Source organism: Neoarius graeffei, chromosome 28 (assembly GCF_027579695.1).
Source record: "Neoarius graeffei isolate fNeoGra1 chromosome 28, fNeoGra1.pri, whole genome shotgun sequence".
Lineage (NCBI taxonomy): Eukaryota > Metazoa > Chordata > Actinopteri > Siluriformes > Ariidae > Neoarius > Neoarius graeffei.
This window is the reverse complement of record NC_083596.1, coordinates 24,713,013-24,736,650: the sequence shown is the minus strand read 5'-3', so window position 1 is coordinate 24,736,650 and position 23,638 is coordinate 24,713,013. Positions and strand designations below refer to the sequence as shown.

The 23,638-nt window shown below is 46.2% G+C and overlaps 1 protein-coding gene across 1 annotated transcript; it reads right to left on the bottom strand.

Annotated features, from left to right (window-relative positions):
* Positions 1-2,701: 2,701 nt before the first annotated feature.
* On the bottom strand, positions 2,702-6,531 carry zgc:55461 (beta-tubulin family protein). Its single transcript, XM_060912928.1, has 4 exons — positions 6,409-6,531; positions 5,985-6,093; positions 5,771-5,881; positions 2,702-3,889 (listed from the first exon to the last, which is right to left on the bottom strand). The coding sequence occupies exons 1-4, from the start codon at positions 6,463-6,465 to the stop codon at positions 2,829-2,831; spliced, it is 1,338 nt and encodes a 445-aa protein (XP_060768911.1). The 5' UTR covers positions 6,466-6,531; the 3' UTR covers positions 2,702-2,828.
* Positions 6,532-23,638: the final 17,107 nt, after the last annotated feature.

Genomic DNA, 23,638 nt, shown 5'->3' with positions numbered 1-23,638 from the left:
TTTGGTAACATTACCATAAGCCTACAGCTTTACATAGCCGGCTACTCTGGGGGATAAAACACCAATTTGTGTGTAAGTTAGCTTATGCCGTAGAACTGTTACAATTTTACCTCAGCTTGATTTCTGTTACAGCAACACTACATCTAGCAACAACCTCAGCTGACTGATTGATGCTGCACTGAGCTTTCTCCTGCTAGCATTGGCTGCAGTAGGCTACGGTTTGTTAGGTCAACCCGTACAGCTACATCTCAATACAGTGTGACAAGCAATGTTATGTTGTATACAACATTGCAAAATGTAGCCCACACATTTAAAGGCTAAATAACATAGATGACAATGTCACTTAAGCCTACAAGAAAAGACTGGTTCACCTGTGCAGGAGCAGATGAAGCGATCTGTCAAAGCTGAATGAATGACTTTAGTTTAGGCAAAGATTCTAGTGCTCCGCTAAAAAGTTGTTCCTCAGCTCCACCAATCAAAATACTGGAAAGGCTATCGCCAGAGGTGTTCTAAAACATCTCTGCTCTCGGCCTGAGCCTGTCTTAAAGTGATCCACAAAACAATATGCGAGGCGTCTGCTGAAATCTAGTAGATGTTTCGGTCTTTTTTTTTCGGGTCTGTCGGTCATGGTTAAAAACGGGGACGTTTGGTCACCCTACTCTATAGCTGTTTTTACACAGGCACTTGTGCCAGAACAAGTTGCCCCAGTGCAACTGCCCATCTAAATATGATTTGTTATGGAACAAGTTGATACAGCTGGGAGTAACTTGTTTCCGCTTACCGTCTAAACACAATCGGTAACAAATAGGAAGACTTACACATGCCCAGTAGTGTTCATCCAGGTCATTAAGACTGCTTCATGGCAAATTCGTACCTTTCGTAGCTCCACACTGAGCTGCGTGTACTGGTTGGACAAGGAGAGGAAATAGTCATCAATGTAAACATAAAAGCAGTGATCAAAAGCAAAATGGCAGGTGATGATGAAAGGCTGTCTCCTGCTGTTGATGTTTTGGAACATCCTGATGTGACTCAGTGCTTTTGTGTTTATGTTCTGGATCCTTCATTGCTGTCTTTTTCTTATAAGAGCCATGAAAATGTTGAAAAATATGAAAGCATGCATTTCATCATCACCTGCCATTTTGTTTCTGATCATGGAGTTGTGCATGCACACTCGTGTTTACCTGTCTAACATCCGGTTTGCCACCGATAGAGGAAGTGTGTGTAAACATGAAGGAAAGTGGGCACAACCTGTTCCGGCTGCCCATGAAAAAGCAACTTGTGTTACACATTACTTTTTTTCCTTCCAGGCAGTAAGAGCACACTCGAAATAAATGTTTCTTGGCTTTTATTTTTTCATGTGATTAAATTCTTAGTAAATGTATAAAATGCTTAGCAACTATGAAACGGGCAGCATGGTGGTGTAGTGGTTAGCGCTGTCGCCTCACAGCAAGAAGGTCCGGGTTCGAGCCCCGTGGCTGGCGAGGGCCTTTCTGTGCGGAGTTTGCATGTTCTCCCAGTGTCTGCATGGGTTTCCTCCGGGTGCTCCGGTTTCCCCCACAGTCCAAAGACATGCAGGTTAGGTTAACTGGTGACTCTAAATTGACCGTAGGTGTGAATGTGAGTGGTTGTCTGTGTCCATGTGTCAGCCCTGTGATGACTTGGCGACTTGTCCAGGGTGTACCCCGCCTTTCGCCCGTAGTCAGCTGGGATAGGCTCCAGCTTGCCTGCGACCCTGTAGAACAGGATAAAGCGGCTTGAGATAATGAGATGAGAACTATGAAACATTCAGGTAGAACAAGATTAAACCAATAGCTCCATCTGCTGGAGAAAACAATCCACTATGCCTACCAACTTAACTCTTAAGTATTATGCTATATACACCACTTCTAAATACAAGTTGATACTGAACTGTGTACTTCTGGATGTAGCCAATCTGAAGTAATGCTCAAAGATCATAAACATTTTGACCTAGTTGTTGACTCCCCTCATTTTACAATTTGTAGGCTACATTTAAATAACACAGACATTGAAAATTTGGATTAATTTCTCTCTACAGCCTGTCTTTCCCCCACAAAGTATTTGCACATTTATATTACAGCCACAAATGTCCTGGGTTTTCTTTGCACCATCTTCAGCTCCACCTGACCAGGTGATAAGAGGCTGCAGGTGGGGACTGCTGATCATGCTGCTGCTCAGCCTGGGATTTGGTTTTGTATGTTAATAAAAAACATGGATTTTAGTTTAAAAAAAAAAAAAAAAAGCTCTTTCTAAGGTTGATTTGGGTCAGTGGAGAAGTGTTATGCTCCATAGGGCCACATAAGGGTGGGGCATCACACAAGGTCAAATTAAAGTTTATTTAACCCCTCGAGTCCACTCTCTACAAGAGTTCATATTTATACAAATGTGAAATTCTCTACAGCTGACGAAGCACCTTACAGCATTCACACATTTTTCACTGCATGACAAGGCTTGTTCAGTGAAGCAGCCACCAACTCAATGTACCTAATTTCATTCAAGTTTAAAGCCCAATTTCACAACAAATCAGACATCTTTTTTTGCTTCATGGATCATATCTGGGGTTAGTTTAGTAAAGGCAGAAAGGACATTTGAAGTTCATAATTCTGTGCAGCTGTGTAACTAAAAGTTGGACCAAGTTGCTGAATGATCTAGCTTGATAAAAATGAGCAAAGAATGAGCCAAGTTGCCAGGGTTAAACATTTATTAGAAAGATTGAAAGGCAGAACTGTTAGCCATTAACTCTTTTATAGGTGCCAAAGAACAAAACATTGGAAACTGAAAACATGAACAGGTTAATTTTTAACAGATCTTTATGCCAGCTCCTCTTCTGCCTCTTCCTCAAACTCACCCTCCTCTTCAGCTGTGGCATCCTGGTACTGCTGGTACTCAGACACAAGGTCATTCATGTTGCTCTCTGCTTCAGTGAACTCCATCTCATCCATTCCTTCCCCTGTGTACCAATGCAGGAAGGCCTTTCTCCTGAACATGGCTGTGAACTGCTCAGAGATGCGCTTGAACAGCTCCTGGATGGCTGTGCTGTTGCCAATGAAGGTGGCAGCCATCTTAAGGCCTCTTGGTGGGATATCACAGACAGCCGTTTTGACATTGTTGGGGATCCACTCAACAAAATAGCTGCTGTTTTTGTTCTGCACATTGAGCATCTGCTCATCCACCTCTTTCATGGACATGCGGCCCCGGAAAACAGCAGCCACAGTCAGGTAGCGGCCATGGCGTGGGTCACATGCAGCCATCATATTCTTGGCATCAAACATCTGCTGAGTTAATTCAGGCACCGTGAGTGCACGGTACTGCTGGCTCCCCCTACTGGTGAGTGGGGCAAAACCAGGCATAAAGAAGTGCAGCCGAGGGAAGGGAACCATATTGACAGCCAGTTTTCGCAGGTCAGCATTAAGCTGCCCAGGAAAACGGAGGCAAGTGGTCACACCACTCATGGTGGCAGAGACTAGATGGTTGAGATCACCATAAGTAGGAGTTGTGAGCTTTAGCGTGCGGAAACAGATGTCATAAAGTGCTTCATTGTCAATGCAGTACGTCTCATCTGTGTTCTCCACCAGTTGGTGCACAGACAGAGTGGCATTGTAAGGCTCCACCACAGTGTCTGAGACTTTAGGAGATGGCACAACACTGAATGTGTTCATGATGCGGTCAGGATACTCCTCACGAATCTTGCTGATGAGCAGTGTACCCATGCCTGAACCAGTGCCCCCACCCAGGGAGTGAGTGAGCTGGAAGCCCTGTAGGCAGTCGCAGCTCTCTGCCTCCTTACGCACAACATCCAGCACCGAGTCCACCAGCTCAGCACCTTCAGTATAATGGCCTTTGGCCCAGTTGTTTCCAGCCCCACTTTGACCTGTGAAAAGCAGGACAATAAGACTAAAGTTATGATTTTACACAAACCTTCACTTTTTACAATCAAGATGATTCATGCAGAAATATTCCTAATACACGCATTACTGACCAAGAAGCTACAAAACAGGAACAGTTCTACACTTATTTTAAATATCTTGGAGACATACTTTTCAGAACTTTCACGTCTTAAGACCAAAGCTACTGTATATACTCAGTGACCTTGCTAAAGTTTCAGAAAAGTCTAGAAGGGAAGGAGGGGACAGTGAATTTTAGTAGAGCAGTGGCTACAATTAGACACCTTTTCAGATTTACCAATAAACATTTTTACAAAAGGTGAGTTTCAGTTACAACAGTTATAACTGTTTGGTTGATCAACTGGAAGACCCCCCCTTTGATCTTGTCTGATGACAGCTCGTTACCAGACATGGAATTTCAGCACGATCAGCAATTTGAGGAAAACCCAGACATCATCACAGGTAAGCATGATGATCATGGACAGGTTTTTACTTATCACATCCACCAATATTTCATGATATCCTTGTCAAACCCTACTTTGTTTCTTACTCTCATTTGACAGTTACCATTTTGTATCTAAACTCACATTTGAGAAGTCACACAAGGTGGCGAGAATAGTGATCACTTTCACTGGTGTCCACCATTAGACACCCTGCAGAATTAAGTGACATTTACAACTGTTATGGATCAATGTTGGTGTAACATTGTTGAAGTGGGTGAAGAAACCTTTGGTCACATGCACACTTCAAGCACAGTGAAATTCATCCTCTGCATTTAACCCATCTGAAGCAGTGAACACATGCGCACACATCCAGAGCAGTGGGCAGCCACACACAGCACCCAGGGGGCAGTCAGGGGTTAGGTACCTTGCTCAAGGGCACCTCAGCCCAAGGCCACCCCACATCAACCTAACCGTATGTCTTTGGACTGTGGGGGAAACCAGAGCACCTGGAGGAAACCCACACAGACACAGGGAGAACATGCAAACTCCACACAGAAAGGCCCTTGCCTTTAGAACAGTAGTTTAAAAAAAAAAAAAAATTGATTCATAACAGAATGCTTAGAGTATTTGGCATCCTATTGCAATAAATAGAATTAGACCAGAATTAAATTCCTAGCATTTTTTAAAATAAATGCTTGAAGTTCATTTCCCCCCCACAGTTTGTTGTAAATATCTACCACATATTACAAAATCAGTAGACATTTTATATTTTGGTTTGAGGAATGACCTGCAACCTTTGACCTGGATTTTCATATCGTTACTATGCCAATTGCCTGTTGACATTTATTGGTAAACTACAAAACTAGAAATTAATACAAAAATGATTAACAAAAGGGTGATCTACCCAAAAAAATTGGAACAAAAAGATGACAGGTTAAACATTCAGTTCATTTGTTTACAAAACATTAGAGTTACTTCCTCATTTACATAAACATTGATAGAGATTTTGTACTAAATATAAATGTTTATGTAAAACAAATAAAAATTACCACTTAAAAAAAAATCTGGATGTCAATAACTGGACAAAAAGGTGTCGATAATTTTGAAACGGTGTGACGTGATCTGATACGCCAAGTAATGCGGAAGCAACTTTTTCCCCCCAGTGGAAGTTTGAGTAAATTCATGCACAATTTACGTATTGAAAGTCTCTTCTACGTTTGCAATGGCCAAAAGATCGTTAAGGTGTCGATAATTGTAGCCGCCGCTCTATAAGTGACTGGAAGAATTAAGTGATCAGTAAAAATGAATCATCATGCACAACGGGACAAAGAATTTGGACAAACAAGGATAAAGGTTCAATTTTGACTTCAGGCTGTCTAACAACCATTAATGCAAGAGGAAGTAATTTAAAAACTTTTCACTCACCAAAGACGAAGTTGTCTGGTCTGAACACTTGGCCAAAAGGACCAGATCTTACGGAGTCCATGGTCCCTGGCTCCAAGTCCACGAGTACAGCTCGGGGAACATACTTCCCACCTGTGGCACCACAGCATACACGCTTACTACGGTCATTTAGTGTGAGAAATTAAATCATAACCTTATTTCACAAGGAGGTGACACTATAAACAGCCGGTTTTACCCGTGGCTTCGTTGTAATACACATTAATCCGCTCAAGCTGCAGGTCGCTGTCACCGTGGTAGGTACCGGTCGGGTCGATCCCGTGTTCATCACTGATCACTTCCCAAAACTAAAGCAGCACCAAACGACAAACCAGATCGTTATTAGTCAATAATTACTACTAGAACTAGGCCGAGCAGCAGTACAGTCATTGACAGGTCACCTGGAGAAAAATTAATTTAAAAAAATTGATTTAAAATCTGACATTCGTCATAGCTAACTTACAGCAAAATACTTTTAAAACAAGAGAAGTAGCTTAAATTAGTTAAGCCACCGTCACTGTCTAGTACCCTTGTTGCTAGGCAACCCAGACATTCCCAACAATCCCCCCCAGTTAACCAACTAATAAAGTAAAAACTCTGTGATATACTTGCTCTAAACTTACCTTTGCACCAATTTGATTCCCACACTGACCAGCTTGCAGGTGAACGATTTCCCTCATCTTGTGAAGTGCTTACTAAATCGGACCAATAACACGAGCAGAACTCTAGCCAGCAGCCGCTGTTACACGGATTTAAAGACGCCAGTATAAACCTCTTCGAACACCATTGGCTAAACAAAACGTCAATCATTACTTAACGGATTTCTATTGGCTCTCATAAGTAAGTATGTTGCATCACGGACTTTGATTGGCCACCAAAGATTGTGAATCCCGGCTCGTTTTTGTGAGTCAGCTCAGGCTCAACTCAGCTCACCAATAAGAGCCGAATCTTTCGACTCCCCAAATGGTTCGTTGCAATTTTTCTATATTTGTGATGGTTCTTCTTTATCCAGCTATGGCTGAAATTGTTTAATGAAATCTTATCTCTCCTCTAATTAGCAAAACAAACCTTTACATTGCGTTATATACAACACATTTAGATAATTGTTAGCCTAAATCAGCAAGAGACTACAATGCACCTCCATAAAAAACAGTTAGCATCCCTGCATTGTTACTGTACTGTTTTTTTCTGTGCTTCATTATGATGTATTTTCATTTATTCTGATCCATCCATAAACTTCCCTCATACTCACAGTTGAGTTAAACACACTCCTTACTATTCACGCAAACAGACAGCTTAGATGATGAAAAGACATTTCCTTCCCTTAGCAAAAATTAGTATACTTAAAGTTCATTTTATTAAGCATGCTTCAGTATAAGTATAGCAAGTATACTGCAGACTATGTACTTTTAGTGTACTAGAAAGTATACAAATTTAATACTTTTTTGGACTAAATTGGAACAGTTCAAGTTTATAAAAGTATACTTTAAAGTTCATTTTAAGTTTGCAAAAGTACACTTTAAAGTATACACAAGTACATTCATCTATATACTATCAATGTACTTGGTTTATCCCTCTCGTATGCTTAAAGTATACCACAAGTACACTTATCGATATACTGCCATTGTACTAGTTATATACTTCGAGTCCCTATTTTTAGTTTATTATTGTATACTTTAAGTATACTGTTATAAACGTTGGTTATTTCACTAGTTTACTTGTTATACTTTAAGTTTGCTTGGCATATTCTTGTAGCTTACTGTTTATATACTGGAACTATACTCCTTAAAGTATTCTTAAATACTGTACACAAGAGTGTGATGCATTTACAAAATCACAAGACAGAATGTTGAAAACAAGTTTGATATATTTTCAAACATTTCAAAAACAAAGACCTATGAAATCAAGTCCTTCCTTACTGGAGAAAATGAAAGGAAAAAGTGCACCTTTGCATGTAAAAATGTAAACATAATGGTCTCTTGATCAATAAAGTCAAGTCAAAAGTTTTTCTGTTTTTGTGTATGATTTTAAGGTACATAAAGATAATGCAATTGAGCACATACTGTAAAGTTTTAAACTCCAGCATTATATTATATTAATATATAAATTAAATCTTAAGCATGAGTCAATGACTTGACCTTATTATGCACTTGGAGCAAGTTATACTAAGTATTAGTACTTTGTGGCAGAAAAACGTAAAAAGTATACTAAAGTACAAGTTTTAGTATTAAAGTATAAGTGTAAGTCTTAGTATTAATGTACTTAGTCTTAGACTTTTGTTTATACTTTTCAGCCAAGTATACTTCACTATACTATTCTTAAGTATATAAAATATAGTTTATAAAAAGTCAACTTCAAGTATACTTCCTCAGTTTTAGTAAAAAATAAGTATACTCATAGTACACTTGAATAAACTTCTTTTTGCTAAGGGTTGGAGGCATTTAAGCAGTTACATTGCCGACATCCAATAAATAAATGAAAGTAAATTAATTAAAACAAATTACACAAAGAAACAAACAGGTCACTCGAACGAGTCGGCTCTTTAAAACGATTCATTTGTGTGAACACAAAGAACCGACTCGTTCACGAACGAGACATTACTGGTCTCCAAGGGTTACAGCGTTGTGAGCACCCATAGAAACCCCTTTTGTGTTTTTGGTAACTAGATACGACTCGAGAGTAAACCGATGATTATTATGAATATCAGGTTATGCTAAACTAGCAATTTCATTGTTATTAGTAAGGAGAGGGCATGACTGGACTTGTTCAGTGTTTGTAGGATTGCAAAATCAAATCCAGGTTCATACTGAGAACTGGCTGCTGAAATGTTTAAAAAGTACTTGGTCTTTCATTTATTCCTTTAAAGCTTCATTGATAACACGCTTGAGTTCTTTTCCTGACCTCAAATATGTCGTCGCACTCCAGCCCAGTAAAAATTTCGTGCCCCAGATCAACAGCACACACCCAGGACACTGTGTCCTGAGTGTGTGCCATTGGGCCCACTGCCTACTTAGGGCCCTCAAAATCACCCAGCCTTCCTCCCATTTATGACACCTTCTGCTCCAGTACACTCTTAAAACACAGACTGCATTTCATAATTTTTCCTTGAAAATTTTTCGATTATGCGTTGTTCTTTTCCTGACCTCAAGGTAGCATACTGGCTTGTTCACAGCAAAAAATATTTTACAGGTTAAAGTTTTACAGCTTACTTTTTGAAGAGAAGGGATCTCTACTAAATTATTTTCTGCCTTCCCACTGAAACCATCATTGCCTTCGTATAAAAAAACCATTAAATGTTCTCAAAAACACAGAATAGATTTTAACACGTCTTTATTTAACTGCATAATACAATGCCAATCAAAAGAAATTACAGACTTTTGATATTGGCAAGATATTGTTTAAGGCTTTTTTTTAATGCACCCTCAGTGACTGGATTACATTTTTAATCCAGCCACTGGGGGTGCATAAGCGTACTCTTGGTGCCAGTCCCAAGCCCGGATAAATTGGAGAGGGTTGCGTCAGGAAGGGCATCCGGCGTAAAACTGTGCCAAATCTAACATGTGGAATGAAAAGAGAAATACCATACCGGATCGGTCGGGGCCCGGGTTAACAACGACTGCCTCCGGTACTGTTGGTCAACAGGGTGCCGGTGGAAAGTGTGCTACTGTTGCGCCAAAACGGAGAAGGAGAAAGAGAGGGGGGAGGCATGTTAGGAGAGAGCGTGAAAGATGGAAGGGAAGGAGCTTAGAATTGAGGGTAGGAACACTGAATGTGGGAACATGTCTGTGAAGATTCTCAGTCATCCAGGTCATAGTAAACTATGGGTGGTAAAAGAGAGCAACTGGACTTGCTTGAAGATTCTTGAAGACGTTTCACCTCTCATCCGAAAGGCTTCTTCAGTTCTGTCTGACTAATAGGGAGTATCAGGTATTTATCCTCTTATGGATGAAAAGCAATCCTAAGGTGTCATTGAGTCATCCTGTTGGTGTGGGTCACTGGGGGCTGGGTGTGAACGGCCTAGAGCAGGGGTGGGCAATTATTTTTTCCATGGGGCCACATGAGAAACAGAAAATTTTGTGGAGGGCCGGACCAAAAGGCTGAACTAAATTCTGCATAATATTAATTGTATTTCTTTATCTAAAGCAGTAAATAACATTGTTTTTACAAGCTGCTAAGACTGGTAAGAGTATGGAAAAAATGATGGTGCCTTACAAAAAATGTCATTTATTCAATCAAATTTCCCAAAACAATGGTTAACAAAATGTCAACATTTGTACCATTTTTTTTTAGTCACATTCACCCCAAAACACAATAAAGACATCACAATATTGTCTTTCTACTCCAAATATCAAGCAAGATACATCATATTATAATAATGATGCTCACGTTTGTAGTCTAATCACCTCATTTGGTGCCTTTCAATTTTTTATTTGTTCAGTGAGAGAAATCTAGTCTCTGTTGGTCTTTAACGAGTGCATCAAAGTCAGGTTGAATGTTTGAGGTGGAGATGCGAAGCACAGCTGACAGATGATCATTGGTGAGAGAGGATCTATACCTGGATTTGTTAAACTTCACTGAAAATGTCAATTCGGTGTACCGTAGGTATCAGATCTACAGATCGGCTCGGGCTCTGGCGCCTGCTGGTGACGTCACACTATGTGATTGGCTGGACTGTTTGAAGGATGACGTACAAGTTTGTGGTTGGTCTGGACAAATTATGGAAGTAGTTATTGCGGGATTAGGTTTCGTGGGATTTCATGTCATGTTCATGTCACGCGCATTGCGTTTTTGTTGAACACAACTTCAAAATAAAAGCAATGCACATTCAGTCCATGCATGAGGTAAAATTAGAAAATATGTTTATTTTGTAATTTCTAATTAACCTTACGCGGGCCGGTCAGAATGAACCAAAGGGCCAGATGTGGCCCGCGGGCCGTAAAATTCCCAGGTCTGGCCTAGAGAGTCGTTGGGATGATCAATGGATAGTTGGACAAGAGGACAGAGAGAACCAACTATGGGATGAGAAGAGATGCAGAGCATGTTAGTAGGAGAATGTTGAGGATGGAGCTGCCAGGCAAACGAAAACAAGGAAGGCCAAAGAGGAGATACATGGATGTGGTGAGAGAGCACATGAAAGTGGCAGGTGTGGTAGAGAAGGATGCGGAAGACAGGGAGCAATGGAGACGAAAGATCCACTGTGGCGACCCCTAATCGGGAGCAGCCAAAAGAAGAAGAAGATTTAAGGCTTTTTTTTAATCAACAAGAGAACAAATGATAAATTGAAAACAAGGACAGCAACCCTGCTTTCCCAGCCCTTTTACACTTGCCACAAAATGGGGATAACAAAGCATAAATTTAGCTTAGTTTTTTAGTTGTTGGACCACATGAAGAACTTTGAATTTGATCTATCTATATTTAAAGTCAATATAACACCTTGAAATCCTATATAGGCTCTCTTCCCAAACCACATCTTTAAGACATCTGATACATCTTCATATCTGTACCTCCCTAGTAAGCATTGTGGGTTATAGATATCCATCCATCCATCCATCCATGATCTGTTGCTGCTTATCCTGTACAGGGTCACAGGCAAGGGGGAGCCTATCCCAGCTGACTATGGGTAAGAGGTGGGGTACACCCTTTACAGGTGTACATCGCAGGACTGACACATGGAGACAAACAACCATTCACACCTATGGTCAATTTAGAGCCACCAATTAGCCTAACCTACATGCCTTTGGACCGTGAGGGAAACTGGAGCACCCGGAGGAAACCCACGCAGACTCATCGGCCACTGGGCTTGAACCCAGGACCTTCTTGCTGTGAGGCAACAGTGCTAACCATTACACCACCGTGCTGCCCGGTATAGATATGAGTGAGACAAATTGATATTGGATACAGGGAAATGGATGCGCTATGAATTTTTATTTAAAAGCCTAGAGAAATGTACCCCCTTCCTCAATGGATAATAATAGTACAATTCCCAACAATGAAACTTATAATAGAAATCCATGTCATAAATGTCGGGAACATTCAGAATTTGTCAAGTTTAAATTTCCTGCCAAGGGAATCCCGGTACCAATGTCACCATTATTAACTGGCTTTTGCATGACATCACGAGTGTGAGTGGTTTTACCGGCGGTTTTTCCACTGGTATCTACACAGTGTAGCTTCTGTCCGACTCTCTGCTAGATTACATTCATTTTGACAGAAACTTGCAACAGAACACGACGTAGAAAGAGAAACAAATCGTTAAACTACAATCTACAACTGTTATGGAGAAGAAGGGGGAAAGAAAAAAAGGGAAAGCACCCAGAAAGTGATGTATCGCTGCCGGGTGCAGCAACACAAATGCCGTGGAGGGAGTGGCCCTGTATCTTTTCCCTAAAGGAAAAGGTAATCACTAATTAGTCAAGACTTTGCTACAATGAACTGCAAAGCATTTTGTTTCCAACATACTGTAATACTATTAACTTGAGGAATGCATCTTCAATTTCCACTCATCCAAACCCCTTAAAGGAACAGTCCACCGTACTTCCATAATGAAATATGCTCTTATCTGAATTGAGACGAGCTGCTCCGTACCTGTCCGAGCTTTGCGCGACCTCCCAGTCAGTCAGACGCAGTCAGACGTGCTGTCACTCCTGTTAGCAATGTAGCTAGGCTCAGTATGGCCAATGGTATTTTTTGGGGCTGTAGTTAGATGCAACCAAACTCTTCCGCGTTTTTCCTGTTTACATAGGTTTATATGACCAGTGACATGAAACAAGTTCAGTTAAAAAAATTGAAACGTAGCGATTTTCTATGCTATGGAAAGTCCGCACTATAATGACAGGCGTACTAACACCTTCTGTGCGCTTCGGCAGCGCATTGATATCTGAGCTCCGTATCAATGTGCTGCCGAAGCGTGCAGAAGGTGTTAGTATGCCTGTCATTATAGTGCGGACTTTCCATAGCACAGAAAATCGCTACATTTCAATTTTTTTAACTGAACTTGTTTCATATCACTGGTCATATAAACCTATGTAAACAGGAAAAACACGGAAGAGTTTGGTTGCATCTAACTACAGCCCCAAAAAATACCATTGGCCATACTGAGCCTAGCTACATTGCTAACAGGAGTGACAGCGCGTCTGACTGCGTCTGACTGACTGGGAGGTCGCGCAAAGCTCGGACAGGTACGGAGCAGCTCGTCTCAATTCAGATAAGAGCATATTTCATTATGGAAGTAAGGTGGACTGTTCCTTTAAGGTGCGGAGGTGAGCTCATGCCGGGGCGAATAATGTCCTGAGGCAAGGTCCTAGCGGGCTGTGCCCATGCTGGTTTGTAGGGGATTGTGTAGAAGGAGGTACCTGCAAAATTTGGCTTCGCTGGGACCACTGGTGGCCAAGTTATGAGCGTTTAAAGGTCAGCTGAAGCCGTGGATTAAATTGAAACTTAAGGTTCATCATTGTCACTGTCACTAACCCTGCTCTCATTGGACAATTCTGGCTCGAATCAGTACAGTTCAATACCTCTCTTGTTCTCCCAACTGCTCCCCAGGCGCTGTTAGCATGGCTGCCCACTGCTTTGGGTATGTTTGTGTGCTCAGTGCTCACGTGTGTGTGCGCGCGTGTGTGTGTTCATTGCTTCAGATGGGTAAAATGCAGAGAGGAATTTCACAAGTGTGTGATGAATAAAGTTGTGATTTCTTTCTTTCTTTCTTTCTTTCTTTCTTTCTTTCTTTCTTTCTTTCTTTCTTTCTTTCTTTCTTTCTTTCCCTATTGTTGGCCACTTCTTCTTCTGTCAGTACATCCTCATCAACTTGAACTGACCAAAAACTACTAAAACTTAAAGTTTCTCCCTCACTAAATTCCTGCTCATTTTGGTCGATCATGTTGTTGTTCATAGCCAACACACATCTGTGACGTCACGTGGCTCCCCTCTGCTACTTCCGGGCGGTTCTAAAAGGGTTAAGTTTACTTGGCTTTTGTCTGCGAATATATCCGCTACTGTGCGGTTTAGAGAATAGTTGCCTCTGTCCAGGGACTCAATAAACCTCACCAAATTTAACTGCTATTCTGTTTTAGTGTAAAAAAATGCATTTCTCTAGGCCTTTAATTGATCTATTTATTGGTTTTGGCTTGTAATTTGGAATATTCCTTTGATCGTAGTGCCTGACTTGCAGATAATGAAAAATGTATGAGTGTATGAGGAAGATCAGTTTATCGTTCAGTTGGGCAAATGAGATAAATGTCCAACACAGTGTAGTTGTTTGTCAGTCAAAGAGAAAACACCATGTCCATCATTTGAAGGCAGAAAAAACTGATTGTGGAAAACTGTAGTATGAATGGAGCATACAGAAGATTTAATGAAGCCCTTTATTTGAGTCAGAATCTTAAGTGAGTTCTTTAGATATTGACAAGACATTTGTCTATGTCAGAACTGTAGAATAATATCAGCTGGTACAGCAGGGGCTATTAATGTAATTAAAGATAGGCAATATAGATCTTTGAACATTTACAAACTCTACTGACTGCAAAATAAATGAAGATACATATTTTTTGGGCTAATGCTGTCCATAATGTTTGATGGTGATAACCATTCTCACCTTTTATACTGTAACAGACTGATTGAATTACTGTATTTTAGCTACATATAGTATGTGTGCAGAATAGAAAGACTGTACTCAAGTATAAATACTGTTCTACTTCCTTGTTTTCAGACCACCAGATGGCGTATTTTACTGTGTGAATCCCTTTGCGCTAGCCGCATCTATGCCGAGAACTTGTATCAAAGTTGTCACCTCGTGACCGAAGACGTGGCCAAAGTGAATAAATAGCTGTGCCCACGTCACTCGTTGCCTTTCGCTTTCTCGCTTTGCAGAAAACAGATTTGTCTTGTACTGTGGTAGCGAAACAGTTAATCTAGGAGTATATCTCCAACAACTGGCTTCTACAGCGAATTCAATTACATTCAACCTACAACTTTTGCAGTCAAGAAACCTGCGATAGCGGAGTACACGGTAAGTTATTTTAAGTGCTGCAGACCCACTACACCGGTCTAGCATAGAAGCGAGGTGAACTAGCATTCGGTGCGACAGCGTGAGCCCCGAATCCCGGAAGCGTTACACCATGAATACACCTCATTATTGTGCGTGCTAGCGCCCAGTCCCCGGTGCAGCACAAGCATCTCATTTATACATATTGCCCTGTAAGCACGATTGATCAGGTGAGTATTAGCTCCGCTTCATTAGGCATTGTTGGATTGCTGGCTAGCGCCCATACCCCGGCGCAGCCTAGCGAAACATACGATCCTGAAGAACGGTCTCATAACCTCGCTCACACCCCAGCACAGGTTATAACCGTATACAAAGTGGAAAGTTGCCCAGTCCCCAGCACTTTTATACCCCATCTCACTTGTGTTCTACGTATGTACAAGAACTCATTGTGGAATCTATCCAAGCAGCCTACCGATTTGGTTATCTCTGTGTTCATTCCCCGACACAGTGAATTTTTTTTGTCAATATGGCATTAGCCTGGTGCTCCATGTGTGGCATACCAATGGATGTGAATGACCCCCATGACAGCTGTCCTTCCTGTCTAGGGATTGAACACCTCAAAGAGGCTTTATCAGATCCTTCATGTATACATTGCAGCTTGCTCTCTGTGCAACAGCGACAGGCACGCTTGTCTGGTCTTGAGGGTAAGGTAGATTGTCTCCTCTCCTCCATGCCCACTCAGAAGTGCATAAATACTGCTAAACGCACAGCAGAATGTGATGCATCAAAGAAAGCCAAAAAGCCCAAGCGCTCCCACGTTTTGACACTTAGAGTGGATGAGTTGTCTGACAGTGTGACACAAATAAGAGAGTTGCTCATGAGCATGCAGTCACAGTATGTATCACAGCCTAACTCACATTCAAGTGATGAAGCCCCTCTACCGGCCTCACAACCTGACCCCTGCACTTCATTAGGCAGAGAAGATGATGCTCTTTCTCTTGCAGCTACGGATAGCCTGTTTCCTATGGACACAGGTGATTTTTCACTGCCAGAGGATATCACAATCTTTGACTCCTCTACTATGGAGAGTGGCAGAGAGTCAGAGGATGGAGCTGATCACTCTGGAGTAAACGCCACCTTATCAGGAGCCATTCGGATGGCCTTGGCGAAGCTCAACATTGAACCTCTTTCCAGAACCATGGTTCAGACCAACCGTCTCTGTCGATTGCCCATACAGAGCAACGACCTGGCTATTCCGCCATGTGATGACTTTGTAAAGATGTTCACAGAGGCCCTGAAAGAGGCAAATACCAGCAGGATGGACAGGCCAACTAGGCTGCTGGCGGCTATGACGGACCCGAGCGCTGCTGGTGTGGGGCCTATGCCACCAGTGGAACCAGCCATGGTTGCCTTGGTTGTCTCACCTGATGAGGCCCTCCGCACAGATCCGCGATGCCCTAGCCCGGAATGCAGACGCACAGACAACCTGGTGTGCCGGGCATACAACACACAAGCAACGATGGGACGCGTTCTGAACACCATGGCTCATGTCCTTCTTGCTCTACAGACTACAATACAGCCTTCCCCTGATGTAGCTACATCTGAATTGGTCGACACAGCACTCCAGGGCATTGGAGCTCTGGCTAAACAATGTGGCAAATCCATGGGCCTGCTGCTCCAAGCCCACAGACAGATTTGGGTGGCACAGTCCCCTCTTCCAGACGCGGCCAGAAATGTTCTGCGGCAACTGCCTCTGGCCCCAGGACAACTGTTTGGCCCAGCTGCACAGGAGGCCTTAAATCGACGCCAACTTGCCTCTGAAACACGCTCCCAACACGTAAAGCCACGTGTTGCCTTCAAGAGGCCACAGTCACTGCCACAACCTGCGTTTCGTGGCAATTCCACTTATCACTGACACTCAGCGCCTACTTTTCAACAGCCACAACGGAGGCAGGCAGAACACAGCCTTACTCAGCACAATGCACGTGGCAGACCCACTCCCTCCTTTCCTAGGTCAGGGTGGGCTCCCCACAGTCGCCCCCCCAAACCTACACACCACACTCAGGTGCGAGACTGATGGTGTATGGCCGGCGGCAAAACGTTTCACCCCTCAACAACTGGAGCATTGAGGTCTCATAACACCAAACCCATGGGTAATAGAAACCCTCACGAATGGTTATCGCCTTCAGTTTCACCGCCAACCTCCCCTGAACTCTGGGCTACGCGCCACACAGGTCGCGAGCCCAGACTACGTTCAGTTCTACACTCAGAAATACAATCACTTTTAGAAAAAAATGCGATCGAGGAGATAGACCCCAAGACACAAAAGGGCATTTTCTCCACTTACTTTGTCGTGCCCAAAAAGGACGGCGGACTTCGGCCAATATTGGACCTACGCTGTTTAAACACATACCTAAAGCAGCTGCCGTTCCGCATGTTGCAAACATCAGATGTACTCCACTCGATAGAGCCAGGAGACTGGTTCATCACGGTCGATTTAAAGGATGCATATTTCCATGTGCCCATTGCACCACAACATCGTCTTTTCCTCCGTTTCCACTTCGAAGGCCGCTCATTCCAGTTCAAGGTGCTGCCTTTTGGTCTATCTCTGGCCCCTCGGGTCTTCACAAAGTGCATGCGCGAGGCTCTTGCTCCACTTCTCAGACAGGGCATGCACGTCCTTCCTTATCTAGACGACTGGCTTCTCTGTGCTCGGTCACCAGATCAAGCCAAAGTGCACACTCAGAGACTGCTCGACCACATTTCAGCTCTTGGTCTCTCCGTGAACTTCGAGAAAAGTTCATTGTGACCCATGCAGTCCATCAACTACATAGGTATCCACTTAAACTCAATCACCCAACAAGCATGCTTGACTCAAGGAAGAATGCACAATATAATGGGGCTGGTGATGCGTGTCAGGTCATGTCAGACTGTTCGCTACAGTCTACTGCTACGCCTTGCAGGTATGTTGGCTGCAGCTACACCGCTAGTCCAGTTGGGGAGATTGCATCTCCTACCTTTCCAATGTTGATTAAGGACAAAAAGGCTTTCAGCACAAACGTAGAAGAGTGTGCTGGTGAAAATCACACCCAAGGGGGCTGCTTCCTTGCACCAGTGGAGACTGGGATCTTTCCTTCACAACGGTGTACCTCTGGGACCCCCTCCAGCAAGAAGGGAAATCATCAAAACAAATGCCAGCCAACATGGCTGGGGAGGAGTGTGGAATCACAAAGGAGTGCATGGTGTCAAGGACCAGACAGGAGAGGAGATCAAATGCACTCAAACCACAGTTTATTAATAACAGGGGAAAAGGGAGTTGGGAGAATGTGTGTGTGTGAAGTTCAGTGGCAGGAGGACTGAGAGGCAGGGATGGCTGGTGGGAGCGTGGTGGTGACGTCTGAGGTCTCCCATCCAAGTACCGACCGGACCCGACTTAGCAGCTGAGATCAGACGGGATCAGGCGTTGTCAGAGAGGTGTGGCTGTAGGCTGACAGCACTTGGGTTTCAGGCAGTCTCCCAGCAGTAGTCCCTCAGCAGGCTGGAGTTAGGGAGCAGGCTGGAACACAGAGTCACAGATCAGATAGCAAGATAGGGGACAGAAATGCAGGGTCAGGTTACCAGGGCTGGAGAGTAGGGCTCTAGGCAGGGCTGCTCACACCGGGCTGATGGAGAGGCAGGTGAGCAGCAGGGCTGGGCAGGCTGGAGATCAGGCAAAGGTACAGGAGAGGCAGGCAAGAGGCAGAGTCGACAGGACAGAAGGCAGATCAGGTTACCGGGGCTGGAGAGCAGACAGAGTCAGACGGAACAGAATATCGTCAGGAGTCAGAGTAGTAGGAACACAGAGCAGGTTATCACGCTGGAAGTTGCAGATGATCTGACACAGAAGCTTGGGAGGACTTCAGCTTAAATACACACAGGGGGGAAGCAGGTGATCGGCAACAGCCAATGACAGCCACTGGAAGTTAATAAGAGGAAGTGAGTGCGGGCCTGGCTGGTAATGCTGAGTGGAGATGTTACCTGAAGAGAGAAGCCCACAGGCAGGACCATGACAGAACTCCCCCCTCAAGGACGGCTCCAGAAGTCCCTAGCCACAGATCCACCAAGACGGGCGGGAGGAGGGGGAATACCGGTGGCGGATCAGAATTCCTCTGACCGGTCCATGTCCAAGGCCTCAGGATCTGGTTCAGAATCGGACTCGGGGACAGTAGTGGTTGGCGCATCGTCATTCCGACAAGGGCCCTTTGGTTGACCCCTCCGGTTGGCCGGCTGGTCCGGATGCAGGCGATGAAAGGTGCTGATGAGGGTACGGTCTAAGATTATCCCAGCAGGAACCCACATCCTCTCCTCAGGACCATAGCCCTCCCAATCCACCAGGTATTGGAGGCCCCTGCCCCTGCGCTGTGACTTCAGCAGTCGCCGGACGGAGTAGGCTGGGCCACCATCGATGAGATGAGGAGGAGGAGGAGAAGGTGCAGCTGGGACCAGTGGCTCTTGTGCACTAGCTTAATCTTTGAGACGTGGAAGGTGGGGTGCACTCTCTTAGACTTGGGCAGTCGGAGCCAGACAGCAGACTGGCTGATTATCCTCTGGATCGGGAATGGTCCGATGAACCGAGGTGCCAGCTTATGAGACTCCACCTGGAGGGGCAGGTCCTTTGCTGACAACCACACCTTCTGGCCCACCCGGTAGGTGGGCGCAGGCGTCCTCTGCCGGTTGGCTCCAATGGAGTAGCTGGCGACTGACTTGAGGAGTGCAGCGCGGGCTTGAGACCAGGTGCGGCGGCATCAGCGTGCATAGGTGAGGGCAGACGGGCAGGTGACCTCTCCCTCCTGGCTGGGGAACAGGGGTGGTTGGTAGCCATACACGCAGTGGAATGGGGACAGTCCAGTGGCTGAGCTGGTGAGGGAGTTGTGGGAGTATTCCACCCACAGCAGGTGCTCACACCAGGCCCTAGGGTTATGTGACGCCATGCACCGAAGTGCCTTCTCCAACTCCTGGTTAGTCCGCTCTGACTGGCCGTTGGACTGGGGTTGGAATCCGGAGGTGAGGCTGACGGTGGCCCCGAGTAGGTGACAGAATTCCTTCCAGAACGAGGAGGTGAATTGCGGCCCCTGGTCCAAAACGATGTCCCTGGGCAGCCCATGGATGTGGAAGACCTGCTGCAGGACGATCTGGGCAGTCTCTTTGGCTAACGGTATTTTAGGGAGGGGAACAAAGTGTGCCATCTTACTAAAGCGGTCCACGATGGTGAGTATGACAGTCATCCCGTTAGAAGGGGGCAGACCCATAACAAAATCCAGGGAAATGTGGGACCAGGGTTGCATTGGCATGGGCAGAGGCTGGAGCAAACCGGCAGGAGACCGGCTGGAGGACTTATTCTGATTACAGGTAGGGCAGGCTCAGACGAAGTCTTGTATATCCCTGCTCATAGAAGACCACCAGAACCGTTGGGCGAGCAGGTGGTAGGTGCAAGTGGAACCAGGGTGGCAGGCTAGATAGGAGTCATGTCCCCATTGTATAACCTGGGATCGCAGGTCTTCAGGAACAAAGAGGTGACTTGCCAGGCATGCACTGGGGCTGGGTTGGTCACGGAGGGCTTCCTGCACTCGTTCTTCGATGTCCCAGGTCAGAGCAGCAACGATACAGGGGTCAGGTAGGATGGGAGCCGGATCCTTGGACGGGGCATCATCCTTCTGGAACTGGCGGGAGGGTGCGTCAGGCTTGGTGTTGCGAGATCCGGGCCGGTATGAAAGGGTGAAATTGAATCTGGTGAAAAAGAGAGCCCAGTGGGCCTGTCTGGGGTTGAGTCGTTTGGCGTTGTGGATGTATTCCAGATTCTTATGGTCTGTCCAGACCAGGAATGGGACTACGCACCCCTCCAGCCAGTGACGCCATTCCTCCAGGGCGAGCTTGACCGCCAGCAGTTCCCGGTTGCCTATGTCGTAATTGCGTTCGGCTGGTGATAGCCGGCGGGAGAAGAACGCACAGGGGTGGAGTTTGTTGTCATCTGCTGACCTCTGTGAGAGCACTGCCCCAACTCCCACATCCGAGGCGTCCACCTCAATGATGAATTGCCGCTCCGCATCTGGCGTCTGGAGGACGGGAGCAGTGGTGAACCGAGCCTTGAGGGTGGCAAAGGCTTCATTGGCAGCCAGAGTCCAGGTGAAGGGCTGTTTGGTGCTGGTCAAGGCGGTGAGGGGTGACACAACGGTGCTGTAATTACGAATGAATTTCCTGTAGAAATTTGCAAAGCCCAGGAACTGCTGAAGCTTCCTCCTGCTCTCTGGTACTGGCCATGAAGTCACTGCTGAGACTTTGGCAGGGTCCATCTGGATGCTCCCCTCTGTCACGATGTACCCCAGGAACCCCACAGACTTGGCGTGAAACTCACACTTCTCTGCCTTGACGAAGAGGGAGTTTTCAAGGAGATGACGGAGCACTTGCTGAACATGCTGGGTGTGTTCGGACAGGGTCCTTGAGAAGATCAGGATGTCATCGAGGAAAACGAACATGAACTTGCTCAACATATCTCGCAGGACATCGTTCACCAGAGCCTGGAATACCGCTGGCGCATTGGTAAGGCCAAACGGCATCACCCGGTATTCATAGTGACCGGTGGGGGTGTTGAGTGGAAGACCGCGTTCATCTCCCTCCCTTATCCGAACCAGGTGGTAGACATTCTGGAGATTGAGTTTGGTGAAGACCGTGGCTCCCTGGAGCAGCTCGAAGGCGGAGGTAAGCAGTGGGAGAGGGTATCGGTTCTTGACGGTGATGTCGTTGAGACCCCTGTAATCGATGCAGGGGCGCAGGGATCCATCCTTCTTTCCCACAAAGAAGAACCCAGTGCAGGCGGGAGAAGAGGATGGACGGATGAGGCCGGCAGCTAGAGAGTCACTGATGTAGGCCTCCATCGCCTTCCTTTCCAGGGTGGACAGAGAGTAGAGACGGCCCTTGGGTGGTGCAGTGCCTGGGAGGAGATCAATTGCACAGTCGTAGGGCCGGTGAGGGGGCAAGGAAGTGGCCTTGGCTTTGCTGAATACCTCCCGAAGGCTGTGATAACACACTGGGACATTAGTGAGGTCGGGGGCAGAGCTGGCAGGTGGAGTACGAGAGGGTAGAGTGGCAGCTCATAAGCAGGTCCCATGGCAGTCCTTGCCCCATTCTCTTATCGCTCCAGTGGCCCAGTCGAGGTGAGGACTGTGCTGGCGGAGCCATGGATAGCCCAGGATGAGAGGTTGGCCGGGGGAATGGAGCAGGTGAAACTGGATAGTTTCGTGGTGGTTACCAGACAGAGTCATCGGAACAGGGGCAGTGAGGCGGGTGACGGTGCCAAAGAGATGGCCATCCAGCGCCCTGGCTGGAACGAGAGAGGATAAATGATGGCTTTGCAGACCCAACTGGCGCTCAAGCTTGGTGTCCATGATGTTAGCCTCAGCGCCAGAGTCAACCAGGGCGGCCAGGGTGTGGGTGGAATCCGACAGACGAAGGCAAACTTGGAGCATAGGTTTCTGGCTGGTGGAGGATCATTGAACCCAGCCGGGTCCCTCCTATGTCCGGCGAGCTCGGGCTTCTCCGTGCGCTGATGACCAACTGAGTCTGGCGGGCCCTCTCTCGTCGACGGGTCTGGACCCGGCGGTCAATGCGGACGGCCAGGGCGATGGCCTCATCGAGTGTTGACGGTTGTTTGTACGAGACCAATTCATCCTTCATGTAGTCGGCCAGGCTGTGCAGAAAGGCGTCCACCAGCGCCTGCATGTTCCACTTGCTGCACCGGGCCAAGGTCCGGAAATTGATTGAGTAGTCAGCCACTGTATGTCTGCCTTGGCGAATACTCATCAGTCCTCTGGATGCCTCTACTGATGACGAGCCCAGGTCGAAGACCTTAATCATCTCTGCTGCAAACAGGGAGAAGGAGGCACACGCTGGTGTCCGGCGTCCATACTCAGCAGTCCCCCACAGGCGGGCGTGGCCAGTCAGATGAGTGATGATGAAGGCCACCTTCGCTGCCTCCGACGCGAAGGTTCTGGGCTGCAGGTTGAACAGCAACCGGCAGCTGGTCAGGAAATCACGGACTTGGGAGGGGTCACTGTCAAAACGCTCCGGACTGCTGACCTTGGGTTCCGGGGCATCGAGTGCAGCAGGAGCACCTCCCGGAGCTGGCAAGTCAGCGGCGGGTATGACAGGGGCTGATGCAATGAGGGGCGGTGGTGGTTGACTCGGAGGTGCAGGGGGTGCTAGGGCAGTGAGCAGCTGGAGTGCTTGGTCTAGTCGTTGTTGCTGCTGCCCAAGCTGGATCAGGGCTGCAATGTCAGCAGACATCCGACCTTCATCTCCTTTGGTGCGCTGCAGCCGGTCTAGGGCAGAGGGTTCGGGTGCTGACTCCATGTCTTGGTCAGATCATTCTGTCAAGGACCAGACAGGAGAGGAGATCAAATGCACTCAAACCACAGTTTATTAATAACAGGGGAAAAGGGAGTTGGGAGAATGTGTGTGTGGTTCAGTGGTAGGAGGATTGAGAGGCAGGGATGGCTGGTGGGAGCGTGGTGGTGACGTCTGAGGTCTCCCATCCAAGTACTGACCAGACCCGACCCTGCTTAGCTTCTAAGATCAGATGGGATCAGGCGTTGCCAGAGAGGGTGTGGCTGTAGGCTGACAGCACTTGGGTTTCAGGCAGTCTCCCAGCAGTAGTCCCTCAGCAGGCTGGAGTTAGGGAGCAGGCTGGAACACAGAGTCACAGATCAGATAGCAAGATAGGGGACAGAAATGCAGGGTCAGGTTACCGGGGCTGAAGAGTAGGGCTCTAGGCAGGGCTGCTCACACCGGGCTGATGGAGAGGCAGGCGAGCAGCAGGGCTGGGCAGGCTGGAGATCAGG

What these genes read in the sequence shown, in the direction of transcription:
- zgc:55461 (XM_060912928.1), bottom strand. Translation starts at nt 6,465, where the DNA reads ATGAGGGAAATCGTTCACCTGCAAGCTGGTCAGTGTGGGAATCAAATT. An exon ending in GGAATCAAATTGGTGCAAAG is followed by an intron (nt 6,094 to 6,408) that starts GTAAGTTTAGAG and finishes GTGCTGCTTTAG; the next exon opens with TTTTGGGAAGTGATCAGTGA. An exon ending in ACCAGACAACTTCGTCTTTG is followed by an intron (nt 3,890 to 5,770) that starts GTGAGTGAAAAG and finishes TGCTTTTCACAG; the next exon opens with GTCAAAGTGGGGCTGGAAAC.